Genomic DNA, 22907 nt, shown 5'->3' on the forward strand with positions numbered 1-22907 from the left:
GCTGCAACAGGTTGTTTAGTAGATGGGACTAGGTATATTTATAAATATTGCAGTTGTTGGTAAAATAGGAGACATGGGGAAACGAGGATGATTGCTTTAAGTGACTTTCTGAATTAGTCTCTGGTGTGAGTGAGTGGTCTTGAAGAAAATGAGTAATCCAGTGTCACCTGAGTGAAACCCTTTTAAATGCTCCTGGGCAAACAGTTATTTTCAAATAATATAGTGCAAGCTTTCTTCAGATGTGTTTTTTTATTTTTTCCCCTGAATTATTTGAGACCTAGGCTAGTTTGCAATAAGCCATGTATAGATTAGCATATGTRGATATGTATTCATCTTTTTTTACAAAATTTTTCTCTTAAACACTGCTGTGGTTGGCCGTAACATTAATAACCCTACCTCCTGCTTCAGTCTGAACTGCAACAGAATGCAAGTGGTATATTTACTTCATTCTAAATAAATGTTTTATCACTTAGCAGTAATTGGATTGCTATTGTATTTCAGTAATTATTCCCAATAGCAAATCTGTGCTCCACTTCGCAGACATGTTTCCTGACTGACCTTCATGCAGTCTGTCTGACGATGTCTTTCTTGATCTAATTCTGTACAATGATTTTTTTTTTTTCTTCTTTTAAGGGAACTACTGCCAGAGGTAGAATAATTTGTCTTTGCTCCTACTGTTGTCATGGTGCAGAGTATAAGCACTTCAGTTCATGCTTGAGCTTGTAGCCAGCCCTGGGAAGGCAGTATGATACGGTGCTTTTTTAAGATTGCTCTTGACATTTCAGACCATATAAAACCACATTTCCCCCAGTGTCAGAAACCAAGTATCTTGCCAAGATATCTTAGACTTTGTGAAAATTTGTTCGTGTTTAACTTGTCTGTAGACAAATAACTTTTTAAAGTATCTCATAGCTCACCTGGGAATTCAAACACTTGTCTAATGATCAGAGAGAATCTGCCAGTGGCGTTCTGGAGCACTCGATGGCAGTTGTATGTTTAAGAATATTATTCTGTGTTTAAGTCTTAATGGGTTCCAGAGTAACTAGTACTTTTGCAAGAGGAAGGCTCTGCTGAACTTCTTAGTCTTTGTGAGAACTATCTTGCAAATTTAGTACAACCTTTGGGACGAGAGTCTCTGCCTTATGGAGACCTAGCAAACGATTCAAAGGACAGTCCGAGTGTGTGTGTGTGTGTGTGTGTGTGTGTGTGTGTGTTGAGTTGGTTGCCTGCCTCCTTTGACAGTTTAGCTTTATTTCAACTGTATGGCACTTGACAGTGAACTTATTTCCCTAGTCCAGAATTAGGCATATGTTTGGCTATTTGAATGCTATTTTATATTAATACTAGGACAACGCTTGTGTGAAGTTGACTTCCTGGTGAGTGCTGGTATCCTCATGGAAGCACCCCCCCACACCCACTTTCTAGGAATTATGGTCTCTGCATTGACTAACGCATATGTTTTAAGTGCCAATGTATAAATAAAGCTGTTTAGTTTTGGAAACTTGCATATTTTGTAATGCATGCAACCCGTCTGGTAGGAAAGAACAGTTCCTCCAGTGGGTAGCAGCTTGCTTGCAGCATTCAGTGCACAAAGCTTGGTTACCTGGGGCACGCTTTGGTGGACTGATTGCAGGTCTAGGGGCCAAGGTCTCCAGAACTGCAATCACTTGTGTGGTGAACTTTGAGCTTCCCTTCCCGTCTCCTCACTTTGCAGTCAGGAATAGTTTTATATTTGAAAAGCTGCTGCAAAATACTACTTTAGCAGTACTACGTGATTTAGTGTACTAAAAGGATAAAATCACTGGGCATGATATAAAGCAGTATAATCAAAAGTGCATTTTTTCAAGAATGACTGTTTTTTTTAATATATATATTTTCAGGGAGGGATGAAACGATGCAGCCAGCCAAACCGTCATTCCTTGAATATTTTGAGCAGAAGGAGAAGGAGAATCAAATCAATAGCTTTGGGAAGAATGTATCTGGCCAGACGAAAAATTCATCTGATTGGAAAGTACCACAGGATGGAGACTACGAATTTGTAAGTCTATACTTTGAAATTCAGTCAATGTGACAATCTTTAAGAGTTTTAGTCAAAGCTGCTTTAAGATTATTTCTTATTTTGACAGACTAATGGAAACTCGAGATTCTAACTGCTAATGCATTTGGATGGGGCATTTTGAAAAACTCATTTTCTTTAGTTATTTCTGGGTTATCGTAATTAGCCATTATCTGTATACTTTTCTTGTAAAAATCCTGAGGACACTGCGGAGAAGCTTTGTTGCTTTATTTTCTTGTTACACATTTAAAATCAAAAACAGAATTCCAGATGGCAGTTGGAAAATGCTAGTCTTTAATGTGGAGTGTTTGACAAAAAACAGTGTTACAACCATTGAATTTTCTTGTTTTTTTTCCTAGAGCTTCAGCACCAGGGTTTATGTTACTGTGTGAATACTGAGCTTTTCTTCATGCCTTTTTCAAATCTTCGGTTCAGTCTTTTTAACTAAGGTCCATGTGTTCAGAATTTTCAGGCAGTTTCTGAAGTCAGAAGAGATCACAGGTTCTATGTTTGATTAATTATAAATTTTATGATTTAAATCTTTTTGTGGGGAGGGAAGACCTCTGACTTGAGTTCGAAATGCCAGAAGATGCAAGCTCTGTTCAACACTCTTTCCCTCTGCTGCTTTTTCTGTCAATGATACTTCAGTGCAAGCACTTCTTGCGTTAAGTGCGTTGTACACCATTATGGTGTTTGTTCGTGTTGCCCATGATTCGGGTTGTCAAGTTGCGTTCATTAGCTGGTGAGATTGACCCCACCTTCATAAAGCAGTGCAGAGAGCAGAATCCCTCTGCTAGTCACGACACAAGGCTGCAGAGGAGATGCTTTGCTCTGAGCTTGGAATAATAGCTGGAGCCTTTCATTCCGCCYGTACAGATTGTGTCGACTATTACTGTTACATAAATTTTGTAGTCTTTGTTGCTACATTTCAGAGTTTCCTATTTAGACTGAAAAGGATAACTAGCTGAGAGGACCTGCTGCTCGTTCTTTCTTGTAGTCCAATGCTACATTTAGCCTGAGGACTTCAAGTCACTGCATAAATATGTTTTGCTAAAATAGCCACACTATTCCAGTCCCAGTCAGATGCCCAGTTTATTTTGTTTATCCTGAATACATGCTATAACTTAATTTAATGATAAATAATTATTTTTCAATGTGTCATATTTCCCAGGAAAGAGAGGCTGCTTTGGAGTGTCTGAGAGATCTTCTGTGGTCTGCAGAAGATGGCACATGGGGAAATTTGCAGTAATTATATTTCTTTCTAATTGGTTCATATCAAGCTCAGCTATTACCCTTATTTCCACTGAATAGGATGTACTCCACCCAGCATACGGTGAGCTGGAGGTGCAGGCTACGCCCAGTGAGTGGCATATGCAGTTCAAATGACAGAAGGAAAAGTTTGTGCCATTCTAGCAAACAGAACCTACAAGTATTTTTAGATTGTGCAAAGCAACTGTTTGACACACATGTGACCTTGTTTACTGATTTCCATTAGTACTGAAATATTGCCATGTGCATAGATTACCAGTGTGCTGGAAGCAGTGAAAGCAAGCAATAATAGCTAGCAATAAATTGGGCTTTGGGTCACCTTCATGTAGTAATTTGTAGAAATTTCACTTCTCAGCTGTGTATACTTCTCTAGTTCAACCATGAATATACCAGCCTGTCTTGCATGTAAATTCTGTAATAGAGCTGACTTATCACCTGTCAGAGAGCTGACTTATCACCTAATCGCATTCTTTTTTGTAGCATAGGAAAAATACTAGAAAGCAACTTTAATGAATACACAAGGATATTTGTACAGTCCTTAACTGAGGGTTAGTAACAGTAACTTCATGCTGTGTGACCTATTCGAAGACTTAAAATTGGATATTTTTCCTGTTTGACTAAGAATGGATCAGAATAAATTTGATGGCTAGCCACAGGTAAAAGTCATGTTTATTAATGCCTAGTAATTGAAAGCGTCAATTCAATAAACCATGTGGAATAAGGAAAAAAATACATTCATTAGTTGTATCAAGTACATCTGTCCTAGACTTGACTACAATTATAACTTATTTCTGCATTTTCAGAATAGATAGGTTTGAGCAGGCTTTGCCTACTATTCTATATTCCTCTCCTCCTATGTGACAAGCACCTGGAGTCTCCCGTCTTCCAAAAAAGAAAAGGGGGGGGGGGGCGCGACAATATTAAATTACAAAAGATTTTTGCTCTTTACCCCTGTGGCAAAACCATTTGACCTTTTCTTGACTAAAATTATTCCTTTGAAGCAGGCAAATAAGAAGCTATTTATATTGCAATGGCAATGACATATTAGATAAGGGTTTTTTCTAGCTGTTCTAGGCAAGATACCAAGTCAGTCGCATCCACTGCAGAGCAGAAAACCCAAAGATCCTGCTATAAAAGGTGGTGAACTCCATTCCTCCAAAATGTGATGCTCTAGCTATGCTCTGGTTGTGGTCTGAGATGGCATAAACTTGGTGTTTTGACAGCCATCTAAGTCAGAGGCAGGAGTTATTATTAACTGATTAGTCAATGCTTGATGGTATTAATGTTTATCTCCACACATGTTTCAGCAAGGATCTCTAAAGATTTAAGCCCTGCTTGATTACAAGGTGTTCTTTTTTTCCAAGAACATTATGATTTATTTAACATGAAAAGAATACCAGATTATGAGCAATAATTCTTGTTATAAGGAGGAATGTAACAAACTTTAATATGAAAATGCTGCAGGGGTAGTACGCTAATGGGCAGGATGTATTGTATGTAGAATTTGTAATTGCTGTAATCAGATCTCAAAATTTTTGTAGTTGAATTTAATTTTGCCAGTCAACATTAGTCACATACTGTTGCACAGACTTAATAATGCTAGAAGATTTATTTAGACAATGTTTTACATTTTTTCATTTTAATCTTTCAGTAGTACTGTAATATACAGCAAAATTAATTTTGCAATGTTTCCTGCTCTCTTAAACACAAACAAACCCATTCTTTATTGCTATTTTTAAAAGCCTTTAATTGCTCTGAGCAGGTGGTAGTCTAATATCGTTTGTGGCTATACTGGGATCACTTTTTTTTTTTTTTTTTCCCCCTTTCCCCCTCCATTCAGGCTCTGCTTGAAAGGCCTTCAGTCTGGCCAAACTTTGGATCATCCAGTCATGAATGTTATGTATTATATCACTAATCATTTTATTGAAAGCCTGTTTTGTTAGCAAATTACCAGGTTCCAGCAGTTCATGCTTTATGGTAGCTATTACAATACTGAAAGCTTTTCAGTTCCATTTCATGAATTTGGTTTCACTGGGGAAAATGGGTGGCAGTTTGTGCTCTCCTGTCAACCTTGAATTTTGACATCACGATGTAACTTTTGGTGGTTTTTTTAATACCTGTATTGTTGAGCTCAGATTTTGCTGTAACTCTAATTCATAGGTTTTTTTCTTATCTTATCTTTTTTCATATCTTTCTTAAATCTGTCCTAATAAAGTATCCTAATGGGTTTCTTGGAGGTAGGTAGAATAGCACCAGAACTCTTAACAGTCACCAGATCAAGACTGCTGCATGACATCAAGTCTCTCTGCAGGTTTTGCACCCCAGGCAAGGAGTCAAAGTTGTTTTCTCCAAATAGTATAATAACCTCAGTCTTGGAGATGTAAGTTAGTCTGATAGCATATTCCTACCCCTCTCTCAGATCTCCATGACATGTTGCATAGCATTTTTTTATTTGGTTACAGGACTTTATAGCTTCCTTCCATTCCTGGCCTGTGTGAGAGAGCCTGTCAAGAGTTTAATTGGTACAGTCACTTTATGTTGYGTTTAGCTGCTGTTGCTACCATTGCTTCACAGGAAGGAAACCAGGTGATGGATGAATTTTTGAGGAAAAGCATTGCCGTTCACCTGCTGGACCTCCGTGGAGAAGTGCAACCATCAGCACTCATTTTCTGCACTGGTAATCTGTGTACTGCTGCTGCAGCTCTGGGAAGGAAGCTGCTATTTGGAAACAATATTTATGTCTCTCCTCTTAAAGTATCCTTCTTCCTTTGGGAAGACCTTGATTTGCCAGCTTCTGCTAAGTCTTGGTTAATCAGACCTTTCCTCTCCCTAAATTATCAGAAATTGATAGTTTTTTTTCCTTCTCACTCCTTGACTTAAGAGGATCTGCCTTGACAGGCTKACTCACTGAAGCAGAAAAGCTTTGGAGCAACATTTTTTCCTTGCAAAAATAAAAATGATAARCCTACTGTATATCCTTGAGACTGTCAGGGTTTGCAGAAGTAGCAGGTGTAGAGAAGACATGACAAATGCCTCAGCTTCTTGTGGAAGAACTGTGAAAGACAGCTGTTGTAATGGCCTCTGCTCACATGTTCACTGTGCTTCAGATCTTGTTGTTTCCATGCAGTGACTCCTGTTCTCTATAGTAGTTCATCTTTAGCTCCCTTTGAGAAGTGTCTTGTTGACTATTGATGGAATTTGCTTTGGACAGGAAAGATTGGTGTGATTTTCCCCAGTCCCAAAATAGGCTTTATCATTTCTCCATGCAGTGTCGTCTTCTGTTTCTCTATTGCTAGAGGAGGAAGACTGTCCTGCAAACAACAGGACTGTTGTTTCTGAAATTTTTGCAGTGCAAAAGTAGGAAAGATGAGCAGATGATGTTAATCGCCTCTAATGGGGAGGAGCAATCCCAGATGATGATCAGCTGCCACTTTTCTCAGGGCTGCACAAGCAGAGCCCTCATGCACAAGCAGCAGCTCCCGTCTCTATCTTACCATCTGCTAGACAGAGGAGGGTGGAGAAGGGCCTTTGCAAAGTCCCAGGAGGTGGAGCAAGGTCTGGGTTTGAACCCACAGCTCCAAATCTCTTCCTAGTAAACAGTTGTCTAGTCCAACTGCTTGGGCCACAGTTTGCTGTCAGCCTCTGACTTTTCCATGGTTTGTGCTCCATTAGCAATATTTCACTCATTTGGTAATAAAGATTCTTTGCTGTAGACCTCTTACTATGGTTTTACTTGTTTAGGAACTCTTGCTGTAAGCAGTGTCCCTCTTTCTTAGACTGCGTCCTGACAGCTGCTACTTCGAGCAGGAGGTTGTAGAAGCTGGACAAATCACCAAGCCAGTGGTAGAGAGGAATGAGCAGTAGAAATACATTTCACACTTTGGATTTTAATTTGTTCAGATAACAGATAAAGCAGTAGTAAGGACAAGGTTGGGGAAATACATGTTTTTAATAACATGCTGCTTTTTAAAAAGATGTTCAAGTCTCCTGGAGTTTTGAGTTCTTCTCACTATATGAGTTGGTATCACAACTGCAGCCTCTTTTAAAAGACTTTGAAGGCATGTGTGTTGGTATAAGGCTGTTTCCATAAGGTAATAGTAACAATTTTCTTAGGTTTAGAAGGCATCATGTCCATTTATATTTACCTGATAGAAACTATAAGTGTGTGTGTGATGCATGCAGGCACATATATGTTTGTAAGCTGGTTCTAGTCCAGAGCTTTTAACAGGTATTGCTTAGATCTTGCTTTTCTACAAGTATAATGTAAAATAAAGCAAACCACCTTCTTACTTGAATGGCAGTGTAATTCTTCCTACTGAAGCAGTACATGAAGAAAAACGCAGTTTTCTGTTTATTGAGATGTCTTATTGCACTGCTCAAATCTGTGACAGATTGATTTTTTTAACACCCTCATTTCTGTGCTTTTACTTAGTAGTTTGAAACACTAAACTGGAAACAAAGATACTAAAAAAAAAAAAAAAAATTCTGGCATCTTTACCAGCAGAGAAGGAAAGCATGTTAGTTTAGTAGTGTCTTCAGCATGTTCAGGTGGGCAAATGGCTGCTGGTTTGTGATGAAGTCATGAATGTGAATGCTTTTCCTGCTAGTTCAGAAGAATTAGTTAATGCTGTGATAGGAAGAGCTTGAGGTTCTTACTGAGAAGTTTATAGAAAATCTAATTCTTACAGAGCAAGCCAAATCACATTATGGTCGTGTTGTATTTTTGGGTCTGGCAACAGATAGCAACCTGACAATGCCTGCAGATCAGAGCCCTCTATTTATGCATTTCGGGCGTGATCCAGGCACTAGAATTCTAACCACGATGGGTGACTGCAGCCTGGAGTCCGGCCCCGAGAAGCCCAGGGACAGGCAAACCGGAGCCCTGTGCTCTGCTCAGCCCTGGTGTGCATCCACCACAGTTGCAGGGGATGCCTGACTGCGCAGTGCTATGCCGCGGGCATCGCCCTGCTGCTGCCCCTGTGCACCTCTACAGTTCGCAGTTAAAAAGGGAGATCCCTTAGCGTGATATACCTGCTCGGTGCTCAGGACTGTGGTGAGGAATGGCTGTGTGCTGGAGCCATCTGTTTCTTTCATTGGAGGTGATTTATAGGGAGGAACTGTTAGAGGGCAAGTGATTTATTGCTTATCAATAACTGTAAACATGCTCTGCTTTACAATGACCAGAGTCTCTAATGTGTTGTATTCTGTCGGGGAAGGTGTCATTTGTCTTGCAAACAGTGTGTTGTCTGCCCGTACCTGGAACATTCCCTGTCTTTGGTTTCTCTGAACACTTATTTGGATAGCATTTATTAGCAGTCTAATACTGATGCTTTATGGCTTTACTGCCTTCTGTCTGTCCTTCTAAAAGTTCAATTGATTAAAAGCTTGGGAGTATTCCTCTACATTTGCAGGCTTTGAAGACAACAGTAACCTAAATTACCGGCTCTCACTTTGTTGGAACTGGTCTCTGGGTCTTTTCTAGAAGTAGGAAAAAAACATACTGAGGGTACATGGGTAAGGCAGGCGCTGGAAGGGAAGTTATATTACATGGGTAAGCTGCCGTTGTGTGACTTTTCATAGTTTATCACTTCCTAATGTTTCCTGCCTCTAACGTGATCCTCTGAGTTCTAACTCCTTTGTACTTGCCTCTCTCTCTGAAGCAGTTTGATGAAGGTGTCAGGTGCAGGCCCCTAAACTAATCTTGTTCTTCCTTTCCCCCATCCTGATTACACAAGTGAATAATCTGAGCCTTTTTACTAAAGCACCAGAAAGTCTATGCACTTGGGCAGGAGCAAAAAAAAAAAAAAAAATCTATATCAGAGTGTACATATTTGCAGGTCATTTAAATGTGATGTACTTGAAAGTTCTATTGAATTATTATGGAAAAGTTCAATATATTCTTTCTCTTCTCAGAAAGCAAGTTTCTCCGACTCTTGTGCAATGAACAAAGATGGGTTGTTCCACAAAATCTTCTGAATATCTATAGATTTGTTTAGAATAGAAAGAAAGTTCCATTAAGTTTTTTTGTTTGTTTTTTGTTTAAAGAACACTTAATTTTTTCAAGGTTAGACCAAACACTTTGGGTGAATCTACAGGGATTTCTCCATCCACAAGTTTTTCCTCTTCATCTATCATGTATTCCCCTTTTCCCCAGCAGTGGCTGGAATAAAAATTACCTCTCAGGCACTGATTTCTTCAAACAGTCTTACTCTGATCATAAAGTGAGCTTATTTGATAGAGCATTCATCAATTTTAGAGACAAAGACAGATCTGGGGTGAGTGATAGATGTTCCTATCTAGGTCCTATATAACTTTGGCTGATTCCCAGCTGGGAAACAAGCACACTTTAGATATTTGTTCATGCTGTGCTGAATCTAAAATGATGGGAAAATGTTATCAATGTCAACAACATAACTTTATTAAAAGGACCAGACTTTAAAAAATATGTATATATTTTCTGAAAACAGAAGGCAGTCTAGAAGAGACTGCTAGTAACTTCCAGAACTGAAATCGTACCCCAATGGTATCTTCTGCTAATTGAAGAAGATGTTGCAGTAAAGCATATTACCTAGATGTAATCTCCACTGTGAAGTACGATTTATAAAAAGAGACAGGTTTCTGTTATGTTTTATTCATTGGTCTTAAATGTCACCTGCCTTGATTCATAACACTGTCCCTTAAATGGATTTCCTTTTTTTTCTTCAGCCATCTGCCAAGAGTTTATAAAGCGCTGCTAATTGTTTGTGCTTCTTTTAAGTGTTGTCTTTTCAACATGTTTAGTATGTTCTTCCCAGCAAATACTTTTAACTGGTGACATTTTTATTAAGGAAAAATGGTTCATTTTGTCATCTTGTAATCAAACATGCAGACATTTTAAAAATAAGCCTTGGAACAGCTTGTTTATCTTTTATTGTTTGTTAAGTGGTCTTGAATGTTTCGTAACATTGGCGTGGGGAAGGCGCTTTTTGAACCTTACCGCAAACCTCATCAAATTCATGGCTGCTTCAAACCACTGATCTGATTTACGGCAAGCTCCATATACGTAGGTTTTATAAAGCTTCTTAAATTCCCCTTTTAACTGGAGGGGTGAGGGTGGGGGAAACACATTTGGATTTAAAATTTGTCAGGAATATTTAAAATAGAATAAGATAGTTCAATAACTTTATTCTTATAATATCTGCTGTGGAAGAGAATAGCTTTCTGCTCTTTTCCATTTTAAAACAGGGTCATTGTTCGCCACCTGCTTTCACTTTGTTACGTACATTGATCGCAAAGCACTTACTGCTACAGCTTGCTGTCAAATTCTCGTTTTTGCTATGTTTCTGTATATAGCAGGCCTTCTGTGACATAAGGCTTTTAAATGAAACTTGCAGCGAGTGGGAAGTAAAGTGAGTTGCTGTTGTTTGTGTGGAATTGCTTAGGTCATAGCCCTTAATGGAAACAGAAGTAATGTAACCCCAAATCAACATTATATAAAAGTATTTAGACTTGTAAATCCAACATCCTGGACTATCTTTGAGTCCCCTTTCCTAGCTGCAGCATTTAATCGGCTGAGACGAGGACTGAAAGTTTTGTGGATGAAACAAGAGCAGTTAAGGCAGAACAGTATTTCAGCCGGGGTCTTTGATCGCTGGATTTGCCTCACCACCGCCGTGAGTTTAAGGTCACACTGCAACGTGCCGTTCTGCTCTCGGAAGAAGAAGAGGAATTAATAACTGAAGGTGTGAAGTTGGAAACATCTTTGAGCATGCTGAATTCTTTAGGAAACCTGTTTGAGCCGTGTTACGCCTTGAGATCAGTGTTCCCAAGGCTGGGTGTGTTCTTGGCACAGTATCTCCCTTAAAGGAGGAACAGTGCTGCTCAGAGGAGATATATTTGAAATGCTTCTAAAATCTTCTTGCAGCTCATCTGTCAGCACTGATGTTTGTAAAGAGTAATGTAGCTTAGCAAGGCAAGCTTGCCTAGGCTCCTTCTTGTCTGCAGCAAAAAGGGCTCCTTTTGGGGACCCTTTGCAGCAGAAGCCTAATATAGCTGTTCTGGATTGCCTCTTGGAGGATTGCGTCTCTGGACCGTAAAAGAAAAGCCTAGGGATGAACGCTAGATTTAGCCTCTGTGAATGCTTTCCAATGGCCACGGCCAAGTGCCTGAAACTCTGTACTGTGGAGGAGCAAAGTTATCTCAGCTCGCACTTCTGGACCTGGTGTGCTTGCCTTTTCTTGTACCGCTTTAAAACCTACAGAAAAATCCCAAAGTTGCTCATTCCCAGTGTTATTTGGTGTGTGTAATTACTGGGTCTCTCCCCATTTACCTCACCGGAGGACCAGATTCCTTCTTGGTTTGTGCCTTGCYGTAGCGCAGTTCAGTGGAAGGGTCATTATAAATAGATGCCCAGGTAATAGCAAACACTTGGGAAAACCTCGCATAGTCGGGCATGCAGGTTAATGTGACATGGATCTTGTGGAGACTGTTCACTAGGGGACAGTACTGAAAAAATGTTTGTCTCAGAGATATCAAAGATGGGTTTGTGTTTTAACCAAGGCAGCCTCTTCTGTGTTCGTGCAGCTATTGRTTTTTAAAATGCCCTTGAAATGTATGTACTCCATCTTTCCTCACAGAGTCTTGAATTCTCTCTCAATATTTCTTACATTCAAATTGCTAGATCTTGTTTCCTTTCCTTTGGTGAAGGAAGGGAGGCAGAACGGTGTTTTGTGACCAGCCTCCCTTTTGGGCACACGAGGTGGTGGAGTGATGTGGTCTCCCTGGGGAGAGAGAAGGAAAAAAGAAAAGGAAAAAAAAAGCTTTTAAGCAGTTCTCTCAAAGTAGGAAATAAATCAGGAGACTGAGACTTAACCTTTCTTCCACAACTGTTTTAAATTTAATACTTTTAAGTGCTAAGACAACTTTAAACAACTCAGCCTATTTATAATGGCTATATACCGTGGATAATTTAGTGTTAAACCTTTGAAGATAAGGCTGAGACTGCTTAAGTCTTCATTGTGCATTACAGTTTTAAGTATGTGAAGTCTTCAGATAGATTAATGATGCTAATATAGTAACTTAAYATATTGCTTTTTACTAAGACAGATTGATTATTTCTGGAAAAGTGGAGAATTACAACCTGGCGGTACATAGAGCTATTTGACTTGTTCTTGTGTCTTTCCCTTTTTTCCTTAGTAATTTTTTAATGTTTTTCTGGCTTCCAGTAACAGACATCTCACTCCCTGGTGTTAACAAAGGCTGTATTTGCTCACTGATTTAGTGCTAATACTAACTGGTTACTGCTTCAGTTAGGTTTATCCTTCATAGTAATAGTACACTGAGGGATTTGAGCAATACTGCACTGAAGGAGCAATTCTTACTTTAGGTATTAAATGAGAGCTGGAGTAGAGATTTTCTTTTGTGTAATCTTGATTTAGTGGGATTTCCTTCTCTTCCCCTTCTCTTTTCTATGTTCCTTTTTTTTTTTTTTTTTTAATGTCAGTGAAAAACCCAGCTGTCCTTGCCCCTTACCGCTGAGTGCAGAGGTGACCCATGTGCTGCAGTGGGAGCTGGAAGTGGGGGGCCAAGCTGCAGACCGAAGAGCAGTGGCTGTTCTGGGTTAATAGTCACAAGAATTGTCCCTAGAGTTGAATCTTCTGGGATAAGTAATCCTCAGTAAATAAACTAATAGTTAATAATTAAGGGAACAGAGCCCCTAGGGGTAAGGGAGAAAAGTTGAAGACAGACCCAAGTACCCTTCCGAAAAAAACTTTGTTAAACCTCTCAGATTTCTAGTAAATTTTATTTGGTTTAAAGGAGTCAGCATTTTCTGACAGGTCGCTTTTCTTAAAAAAAGAAAAAAAAAAAACTTGGCCAGCTGCATACTACTGCTAGCAGGATCTTCAGAGCCAGTAAAATGTTTTATTTTAGCATGTCCAGAGGTATTTTGGTGCTCTTACTTAAGAAAATTAAAGCATAATCACTTAGAGAAGAAAAAATTCTGTTGTGTTTTTTTTCTTAGTCCAATCTCTGGCAAACAAATGCCAGAGAAATAAAACTTTTTTTTTTTCCTTGTCCAGACAGGCTGACCTTTAGCATGGTTTCTAATTCAGTTACTGAAAAGAAGCAGTGAAATAACTTGTCTTTGTGGTTACAGGATTAGTCAGCCACTTTCTAAGTCCCTAAAGGATTTTAAGGTTTGGACTCTTAAGTGCAGCACTGCAGAATAAAACTGACACAATTTATTATTTCCTTTGTTTAGATTAAATGTGCAGTACTTGAGATGTTTTCAGAAATGTATAAGGTTATTCATGCTGATAAAAACTAAAAATGGAAATTTAATCTTGGAGCTCAGAAGATTAAAATGCATTGCTCTTTTTAAAAACTTTTTTTATCACCAGTCATATCGATGAGTAGTGCTTTGGATGGGTTTTCTTCCTTAATATAATTTCTGAACATTACTGACGGTCATAACAGTATGCCGAGGTGATATGGTTGTGCTGGCAGTAACACCGAAACTTTCTCAAGCCTTTTAGGGATTATAATCAGGAATGACAAAGTGCAGTTCTTGGCTCGGAGCGAGTCAGGGATGCCAACAGTACTGATGCAGACTGTGGTGTTGCCACAGTCATGCAATCTTCTCTGCTCGCTGGATAACTCCTTTGTATAAGCACTGTATAGCTGTGTTGCAGTAGCCAGCGAGCTTTACATTCGCTATAATCCTCTGAAAAGTGGTTTRTGTGTTTGGAATTTTCTGATATCTCACTGCCAGCAAAGATGTCTCCTAGCTCTACAGTCCCTCAAGGAAATGGGGGGAAAAACCTCCAAACTGGAGAGGGGAAGAATGAGAAAGCAAAGGAAAGATGCCTCTTAGCTGTTGAACAAACAGTTGTGTATCTAAAGCCTGCATGCATCTGTCTCTTCAGTAGCTAATTCCTATTGCCATTATCAAAAATAGTCTTGAAGAAGGTCCTTGCTGAACCAGCAGGATCAAAGGTTGTAGATAGTTGAATAATAAAATGATCCCAGTTCATGCTATGGAATACAACAATCCTGAGCATGGAGTGGCACTTAACACCCTGTCTCCCTTCTAGACCCTTCAGATCATCCGGAATCAGAAAGTCAAGTATCAGCATAGTGACAACCGAGGAACGATAGGTGACCGGAGTAGTGTGTAACTTCCCAGTGAGGAAGTCTCAGGTATTACAGGCCTCCGTAGGATAGCAAAATAAGGGTGAGCACCTTGAACAGAGAGTGGCAGCTTCCCCAGAAGCCTGTCAGACCATGGTAATGTGGTGGCTTCAGAGAAGCCTTCCTAAGAGAGCAAGATGCTAAGCTGAAAAGAGAGGCCTTGCAGGAGTCTTCCCTGCAGATACAAGACAGAGGGAATTTCCCAGTTTATAAGCAGTCTTCACAGTGTGATGTGGCAGGGAGCAGGGCAGGAAGGAGATGGCACACCTTGCCTTCCAGTAATTCTGTAGGAATGTAACAGATACACTGGCCTTGGATCATACACCTTTATTTTAATTAACCAATGCTCCATTAAAAATAACTAGAATCCTTATTGTTATTATGTCGGTAAATTGTTTCACTTTCAGTAGCCGTAAAACTCCACATATCACAAGTAAGATAGAACTAGCTTAAACACATCATTTGAGAAGACCTGTGTTTTGTTGCTGTGATTGTACTCATTTAACTGTTTCAGCCAGTTGATGGGCTCTGACTTAAGTCAACTTGGCCTCTAAAGCACATTATGATCTACTGAAATTTGAGTGTTACTTGTGTTGTGGGAAGTCATCTGCTGTCCAGATAAGGTGGCCTGAAACCACTGTCTACAGATGTGTACAGATCACACCTCGCCCCACTCCCTTTCTTCGTGAAATTCTAGCTGCAGTGCTGTTTAACTTGTGCTGGATGCTGCAGCCCRTGATGTGTTTTGCCAGCACATTGCCTAAATAATTAAGATGCATTAAAAGCAGAAGCTCATGCTGCTGAGACTTATTTTTCAAATCCTTTGAAAAATTAATACTGTATTTTTAATCTTGCATGAAATCCCACAGTGTGTGCATTTTATCCACTGCCTTCATAACAGTGAGAAACTTCACTGACATGCTAATGCTTAAAGCAGGGGGGAAATCAAGATAGATAATGTTTGTTTAGGCACTGGGATTTGTTCTGATTTACTGTAGCCTCTTTAAAAACATGGCTTCTTGACAGGTTTGTGAAGTTATGGGGACCTGAGAATCATGATGAAAAGCGTGCAGTCAGTGTCTATAGGTAAGCCTACAAATTCTTAGGTTTTTGTGTCCCTTGCATTGGACAACTTACAGTCAATAAATAGTTAATGCCTGCTCTTATGTTACATCAAGGCTTCCTTGTGCTAGAAACATAAATGAGAACATGACACTTAATTTTTAGATCAGTGATTGAAAATACGCCAAGTGATATCGAGCCAGCATTTCAGGAAAAATGCTACAAAAAGAAGGCATGCTATTGCAACACCAATTTATATCACCATTTTCAAGACATAAATTGTGGAACACTGCTTAGCATGAGAAATCATCCCCAGCATTTAATTTTGGGCAGAGAAATTTGATTTTTGGTGGTTTAAAAAACAGGTGCATAGTACTATTCAGTGATCTGTTTTCTAGGAGTGTTTGATATGAGCATTTAATTGATACCATGTTTAAACAGCCTTCTAAGTTACAGAAGGCTAATTCCAGAATAATCAAAGTTCTTACAGTTGTTACAGCTCACATTCATGAATCCTTGAGATTTGATACCTCTCCTTAACTTGTGCTCTTCTGCAGTCCCCATGCATGCTGCAGGCTGAATTGCGCTCCAAGGTGGTTGCTACAAATAGTCCCAGCAAGTAGCTGGTGATTGCATCCAAAAAATAAAACTCTGGTTGAGGAGGTGATAGAGGAAGAGTTGAAAAGTTAAGGTAGATATGCATCAAAATGATTTGCATGATCCTGAAAAGGCAGTTTAAGTGTTGCTGTAATTTTATCAGAAGGAAAGCATCTTGGTAGCCTTGCTGACAGCTCTCTGGGAGCAAGGTCAAGTGGAACAAAAGTCTAATTAGTCTCTTCCATGAAGAGTCTCCTTTCCCAAAGGACATCTAAACACTTAATACACTGTTTCACTGTTTGTAGGATTATTCTTTTTTTAACTGATCTCTGGCATGTGGCCACTACTGCTGTTGAATGCGATACCTTTATGATCAATAGCCTCATGTGAGGGGCTCAGATGTTCTTCCATACAATTATAATCTTGGTTGGTTGGTTGGGGTGTGTGGTTTGGGGGGTTTTTTTGTTTGGTTTGTTTTTCGTTTGTTTCTTTTCCCCCTCCAAAATAGCCTGTTTTTGAAGACCTCAAACTTGATATAAAACCTAAGTAACGTACATATCAAAGTGTCAGTCTCGATGAATGGATTTCCGTGTCCATCTGCAGCATGCTTTGCATGTAGTGTGTGTTTTTTGTCACGAGGGACAGTGTGGGAGTGAGTCTGGCTGAGTACTTCAGGTATCTAATTGGAGCTGCGATTTCAAGTATGCTTGTTAGGAGCCTGACTTCTCTCTGCAGCTGGTAAGGTAGAGACCCCCAGAGTTATGATTCAGAGCACTAGGTTAGATGTTTCTCTTCTCAGGTGAGCTAAGAAATGTGTGCTGTCTCCTATCCCATGCAGTCATGTTACGTGTCTTCTGTTCTTCCTTGCTCCCTTTTCCTTCCCAGGCTTCCTGCTCGATAATTTCGCTGTAGTCTAGTACAAGCAGTTCTTAAGCGGCTTGATGTTGTCAGCGTGGCCATTGTTCTTGTTTGCCTCTGGTCTAATTTTCAGGGTGTCCAGTTTTTGATTACTTGGTCTTGATTTCCAGCTCCTCTGAAAATTGGAACCTTGCTTATATATAACTATTATGGCACCCAAAAGCAGGAGCAAACAAAATCATTAGATGCTCTGTGTTCTCGTCAGAGGAGCTAATTCCATGTTCCTTATGTGTGTGCATGTGCATGTGCTGTGTTTTTTTTCTGTGTCTGTTTCTATAAAACCTATTTTAATCTGAAAGTTTGTTTTAATTCTGAGGTCTGTTATTTTGTGGTAATATTTTTCATTATCTCTAGCAGCAAATTCCTTTTTGGCATTTAATATTTGGCATAGCTTGGATAACTTTGGTTGGATAAAAACCCTTCTCAAACCACGTCTACATTTCTCCTGACAAAATACACGCAAACAAATAATGAGTTGTGCTCCCTGCTAATTTGATCCAYGATGTTTCAGGTTTCTCTGGAGTGCTTTGACCAGTGACTGGGCAGTCAAGAATTGTTAAATTTCAAAGTGAAAATAGGCAGAAAAAGAAGATAGCAATAAAAAGTCTAGCCTTTTAGCCTAGAGAAGAGAAGGCTGAGAGGAGATCTTATCAACRTGTACAAGTATCTGAAGGGAGGGTGTCGAGAGGATGGGACCAGACTCTTTTCAGTGGTGCCCAGTGACAGGACGCGAGGCAACGGGCACAAACTGAAACACAGACAATTCCATCTGAACATGCGGAAAAACTTTTTCACTGTGAGGGTGACAGAGCACTGGAACAGGTTGCCCAGAGAGGTKGTGGAGTCTCCTTCTCTGGAGATATTCAAAAYSTGCCTGGATGCAATCCTGTGCAATGTGCTGTAGGTGACCCTGCTTGAGCAGGGGGGTTGGACTAGATGATCTCCAGAGGTCCCTTCCAACCTCAACCATTCTGTGATTCTGTAAAACAGACGATGAATTTGTTTTCTCTTTGGTTTCCATCTAGCTCATATCTTTTCCATTAACAATTTATTTCCCTGTGTAGTGTGGGAAGCTGCAATTTTATTACTTCTGCATTTTAGACTTCAGACTCCCACTGCCCCTTATGAAGTGCTAATTGCTAAAGCCAGTTTTTCTAAAGGCTATTTAAAGCTTCAAAGTTTGACATGAAGTATGTTGACCAGTAAACGCCATCTGTAATATTAGGGCAAAAGGCAGACTGATTACTGCAGCTGGGTGTTTCCTTTCTAAAAAGTCACAGGCTATTGGTGGTAAAGCCAGGAGGATATTCAGAAGATGCTCTGTGTGAGCGTGTGTCTGTGTGAGCAGTCAGTCTCCCAGAAATTAAGATAGCACTCAAGGGCTAAGGAAGGACAGAAAAGATCTTCCTAATTTTTTAGGAATCAATGACTGTTCTTTTAGAAATGCTTCTGGCTTTAACAAAAAATAAGGTGAGTTACATAGGTGGAACTGGCCCAAACTGTTCACATACTGTTTAAGAAAACTGATTAAAAACAAAAAAAAAAAGTTCTGTCTTAAAAGTCTTATGCTTTAACTTAAAGTTTGTTTTGTGATTGTTTTTCTGAATCAATTTGCTGTAGTACTGAGAACTGAAAGAATCTTCATCTTACAAAACGGTTCCAATACTGCAGCTAGGAGGAAAATAACCCTATCTCCACTTTGTCCTATAGATATTGATTTTGTTCCAGGAATCAGGATCTCTCTGCCAATTTGAATCAGAATGACAGAAGAGCTGCGTTGTCTCCCTGGTGATGGAGGGTTTCATGTACAACACAAACTTCATGACTTTTAAGAGAATGTTTAAAAACAAAGCCCAGCTTGCACGAAACATGGCAAAGATGCAAAGGAAAGGCTTTGCCCTAAATCTAGGGATCAGGTTCAGTGTCAGCAAGTAAAAAAATGTTGTAGGAAGAATGTATTTTTCACCTGCCCTAAGAAGTATTTTGTGACCCTCATGCAGCTGGCCTGACCTCAGCTGAAAAGCTGGAGTGAGTTACTGCTCTGTAGGAACCATTTGTTGGGGAGAAATGTGTGCAAGCTGCTGGGAAACGGCTCATTCCTATATGATGCTTATAATCCATGTAGCAAAAGGATTCTGTTAGCAATGTATTTTGAAGAGGAACAAATAAGAGCTATAGCTGAAGTAACTCAGGTATTACTGAAGGACACAGAGCATCCTGCGTTTATGTCACTGGTTCAGACTGGTGCAAATCAGTGGTGGCCTTGTGCCGTTGAAGGACTGTTGAGGGGCTGTATGCAATAAGCCAGGTCTCTAACGGATATGGGATGAATGGTGTCAGCAGCGGCTCTCTCTCCTTTCTCATGTAAGTGAGAGCCGCCTTCCTGCATCCCTTGGGAGACAGAAAGAAACTTCCCATCTAGATCAAGCTATGGATCCTGCTGTAGGAAAACAGGGCAYGGGTGCTCTGCTGCTGTGTGGCCCGTGGTTACGGATCCCGTTTCGGGCTCAAACCATTTTCACTGTTTTTCCTTGGTCACTGGGAAGGGGCTAAGCTAATTCTCTAGGCTTTGTGTTTTACAGTAAACTCTGTGTGAAATATAAATCTGGCATAGTCTGTTAGAAATATTGCAGCAATTATTAGACTGGTTTTAGCTGAAGACAGAATTGCATAGGTATAAATTGCAGATTGGTGCCCTTGGATATCTAATCTGTGGCTGTGTCTAACATGTCTGCTGAGTGCCTTTATTTATTCTCTTTTAGCTGCTTAGTTTCATTTACATTCAGTAGAATATCATGTTGCAGTGACACTTTACCTGACTGTAACAAATGCAAATGGCTTCTTCCCTATTTTTAAAATGCTGATTTGAGGGGACGGTAACTCAGAGAAGCAGTTTGCTGAGGCAGACGTTGTACAGCAAGGTAGTTACCCGCAAGTCTGTCCAAGATGCTTGGAAAAGGGTGCAATGGATAGCCTGAGAGTCTTCTCCTCAGTGGAAGAAATCTTATATCAAATGATCTGTTCCTGATTTGTCCATCATTACTGTGTCTGCATGGAAAGGCTGTAGRTTATGTCCTTCTGAAGGACATAATTATAGTATACAGTATAGTAAAGCAAGTTCTTGCTAATGGTGATGTCTGTGGCCTGAGGAACAGAGGCACACACAGACATGAGTGAGAGGCTTTCAGGTGAACAGTTSCACCTCTGACCAGTTCATCTGCAGTTGGGCATTATCGCAGGGGGTTAAAAACTTTCTCAGTATCTTGGGGGGGGAAAGTACCTGTTAATCAAATAGTTAAAAATTTGTTTTCTGCACATGTAACCTTGCTTCTACACTTTCACTGCTCTGCCACCTTTCCCTGTTGATACATCTATTTGACCAATCTTAGAACAAGTATTTTCTGTCAGTCTTTACATTTGAAATGAGACCCTTTCCTTTGAAAGGTTGTAAAAGCTGTTTGGTCACTGTGGACGGGCAAAAATAGGTGATAACTTTGTATAAGGACTCTTAGATTTCTTTCAACAGAAGAATTGTTGAGAAGTGAGGAAGGAGATGGGACTTAGCCCCACGGCTAAAACGAGCTCTAATTGCAGCTTTCCAGCTCCAAGACTTTACCCTCAGTATCTGTCTGTCATGAGATGCTCTGTCCTTGTCCTTCTTTTCTTATTTTGCTTCTGGCATTTCTCTAAGAGAATAATGTCAGTATCTCAGGAGTCTAACACTGCAGAGACAGATCTGCTCGAGTTTAAAAACCTCATTTGTAGGAGAAAATCCATCTGTGGTATTAGCTTATAGTGAAGTGCCACCCAGCAAAATGGAATGGAGGCTGTTAGGTTTTAAAGCAGAGTTTTTTATTTTTGTTTTTCCTTCAAAGCAGTGTGTGTCAGGCGGAAGGACAAACTGAGTAGCAGCACAACCCATGCCTCCAGGGTTGGTATTGCCTCGGGGCTGAGGCACGGTGAGAACGGAGGGCTCGAAATCCCTGCTTTCCCTTTCCCGTGCCTCTCTGCGGGCACTTCGTTCTCACTCAGCAGCACTTGGGCTCCTGTCAGTCTCGTGTCGGCTCATTTGTGGTGAGCAGTCACGTTCTGAACCTTTTACTGGTGTTGCCCTTTGGCTTCTCTGCCTCTGTAGGAACAGTGTAGCATTCACAATCACGCTGACATTATTCCAGATGAAAACTTGTCATTAGATCATCCTTATCGACACACAGTGTTATGTGTAGGATGTGTTCCTGTGCTCTTAAATTGTTGCATTGTATCAGCTTCCCTCTCTTCCTTCTGCCACCATCCCCTTTTCGTTTAACCCACCAGGAGTCTCCTTAAGTAGCTATTTTGTTCTGCATCACACGTGTCCAGGTAACCCACTTCCATGTTTGTTCTTATTACTGTTTACCTGTATGCTTTTGCCCACTCCAGACTTAGCTGTACTATAAGCATTTCCATACTGTTAGCCATCTTTCCTGAGAAATGCAGAATTCCAAGAATTGTCAAAACTATGCATCCTTCGGCAAGCTGTTGCTTACAGCTAGCATAAAGGCTTTTCATGCATCATCAGTATTCATGCAGAATGTCCCATGACACTAGTGTTTTTAAGAACTCTAAGAGGGCAGGTCTTCTGCTGCTTCACTAATGCATCTTCTAGCCCGCCCTTGCAGTGCTTTCTTGTCATGGCAATCCCACATCTCCTTCCTTGGGTTGCACCAAGCACTCTTGCTGGGAGGGCCAGGCCTGGGTTGCTGGCCGTCACCAAGTGGTTTGTGCTCCTGCTTGGCAAACCGGTCAAAAGAGCTTAAAACTGTGAGAGCTCTGCGTCTTCTTGGTTCCTAGGGGTGGTGCCAGTCCTGATGACCTGCCTAAAACATTGACGATTATTATCTTGTGTCAGAAAAGAGCAGTTTAGGAAGGAGGGTCTTTGCCCATGTCCTGGGCCTGTTACGTCAAAAGACTTGAGAGGGCCTGAAATTCACCACGTTTCTCCGGTTCTGTAGAAACCTTCATTTTAAATCTGGTCTACCCTCCGATCCCCTGACTCTGGCAGTTTGTTTCTGACCGTGAGCAGCACCAAGCTGAGCAGCATGGCAGGCAGTGCTCAAAAGGCATCTGTGGAAGTTTGCAGCCCCGAGACAATTTCTGACTTCTAATAGTTGGCTTAAGCCATAAGTGGGATATTTTAGATCCATTCTAAAGCTCTTTTTTAGTGTTCTAACGCTGTGTGTTTTGTGGGGAGCTGACAGCCATTTGAAGATTTGATCTGATATAGCCATTTAATATAATTGCTCAGTACTTAAATTAATATTTTCCTCTTTTTTTTGCATTTTTGACTGCTCTGTTCTCTTGACTCTGAGGAAGTGGAATGTTGAATAATTACCTGTTCCATAATAAATTAGTGTGAAAAGGCAACGAGTACCATGCATCTGCTTAAACTGCTGTCCGATAAAGTTGCATTAATGTATATAAATAATATATATTTTTGCAGAGGAAGTGCTTTGTCTTTCTAATGAACAGTTGGCTGATTGGAGAGGCAGAAAGATGTATACCCTTGCTAAAAAGGCTTTGTTTCGCTTATGCCTAGATTATTGGAGTAGATTGATGATGCCATAGCTGTGACTAGGAAATATCTTATTTTGCAGAGTATGCTAAAGAATTTTGAAAGACCTTGTGCTGAGTCAACCAACAGATGACTTTGTGGTTTGGCAGCTGATCTCTCTGCCACCTCAGGAAGAAGGATCAGCATTTTCTGTAATATTTTTGAATGTTTCAAGGACTGATACAAACCATACAGTTGCCATTAGACAGCCGATTATTGAATTATTCCCTTGTAATAGGAAACAAG

At 40.2% G+C, this 22907-nt stretch overlaps 1 protein-coding gene across 4 annotated transcripts in view; it reads left to right on the forward strand.

Annotated features, from left to right (window-relative positions):
* STK4 (serine/threonine kinase 4) overlaps positions 1–22907 on the forward strand; it is a 49279-nt gene that overhangs the window by 21677 nt on the left and 4695 nt on the right. For 2 of the 4 annotated variants that reach the window (XM_026076783.1, XM_026076787.1), the window contains exon 10: positions 1881–2038. In XM_026076783.1, coding sequence (XP_025932568.1) covers positions 1881–2038 — 158 coding nt within the window. Of the gene's footprint in view, positions 1–1880; positions 2039–5899; positions 6003–15520; positions 15581–22907 lie in introns of those variants that run through there. The other 2 variants (XM_026076784.1, XM_026076785.1) reach the window with 2 other exon arrangements.

This window comes from Apteryx rowi, unplaced genomic scaffold, assembly GCF_003343035.1.
Source record: "Apteryx rowi isolate R43461 unplaced genomic scaffold, aptRow1 scaffold_44, whole genome shotgun sequence".
Taxonomy (NCBI): domain Eukaryota; kingdom Metazoa; phylum Chordata; class Aves; order Apterygiformes; family Apterygidae; genus Apteryx; species Apteryx rowi.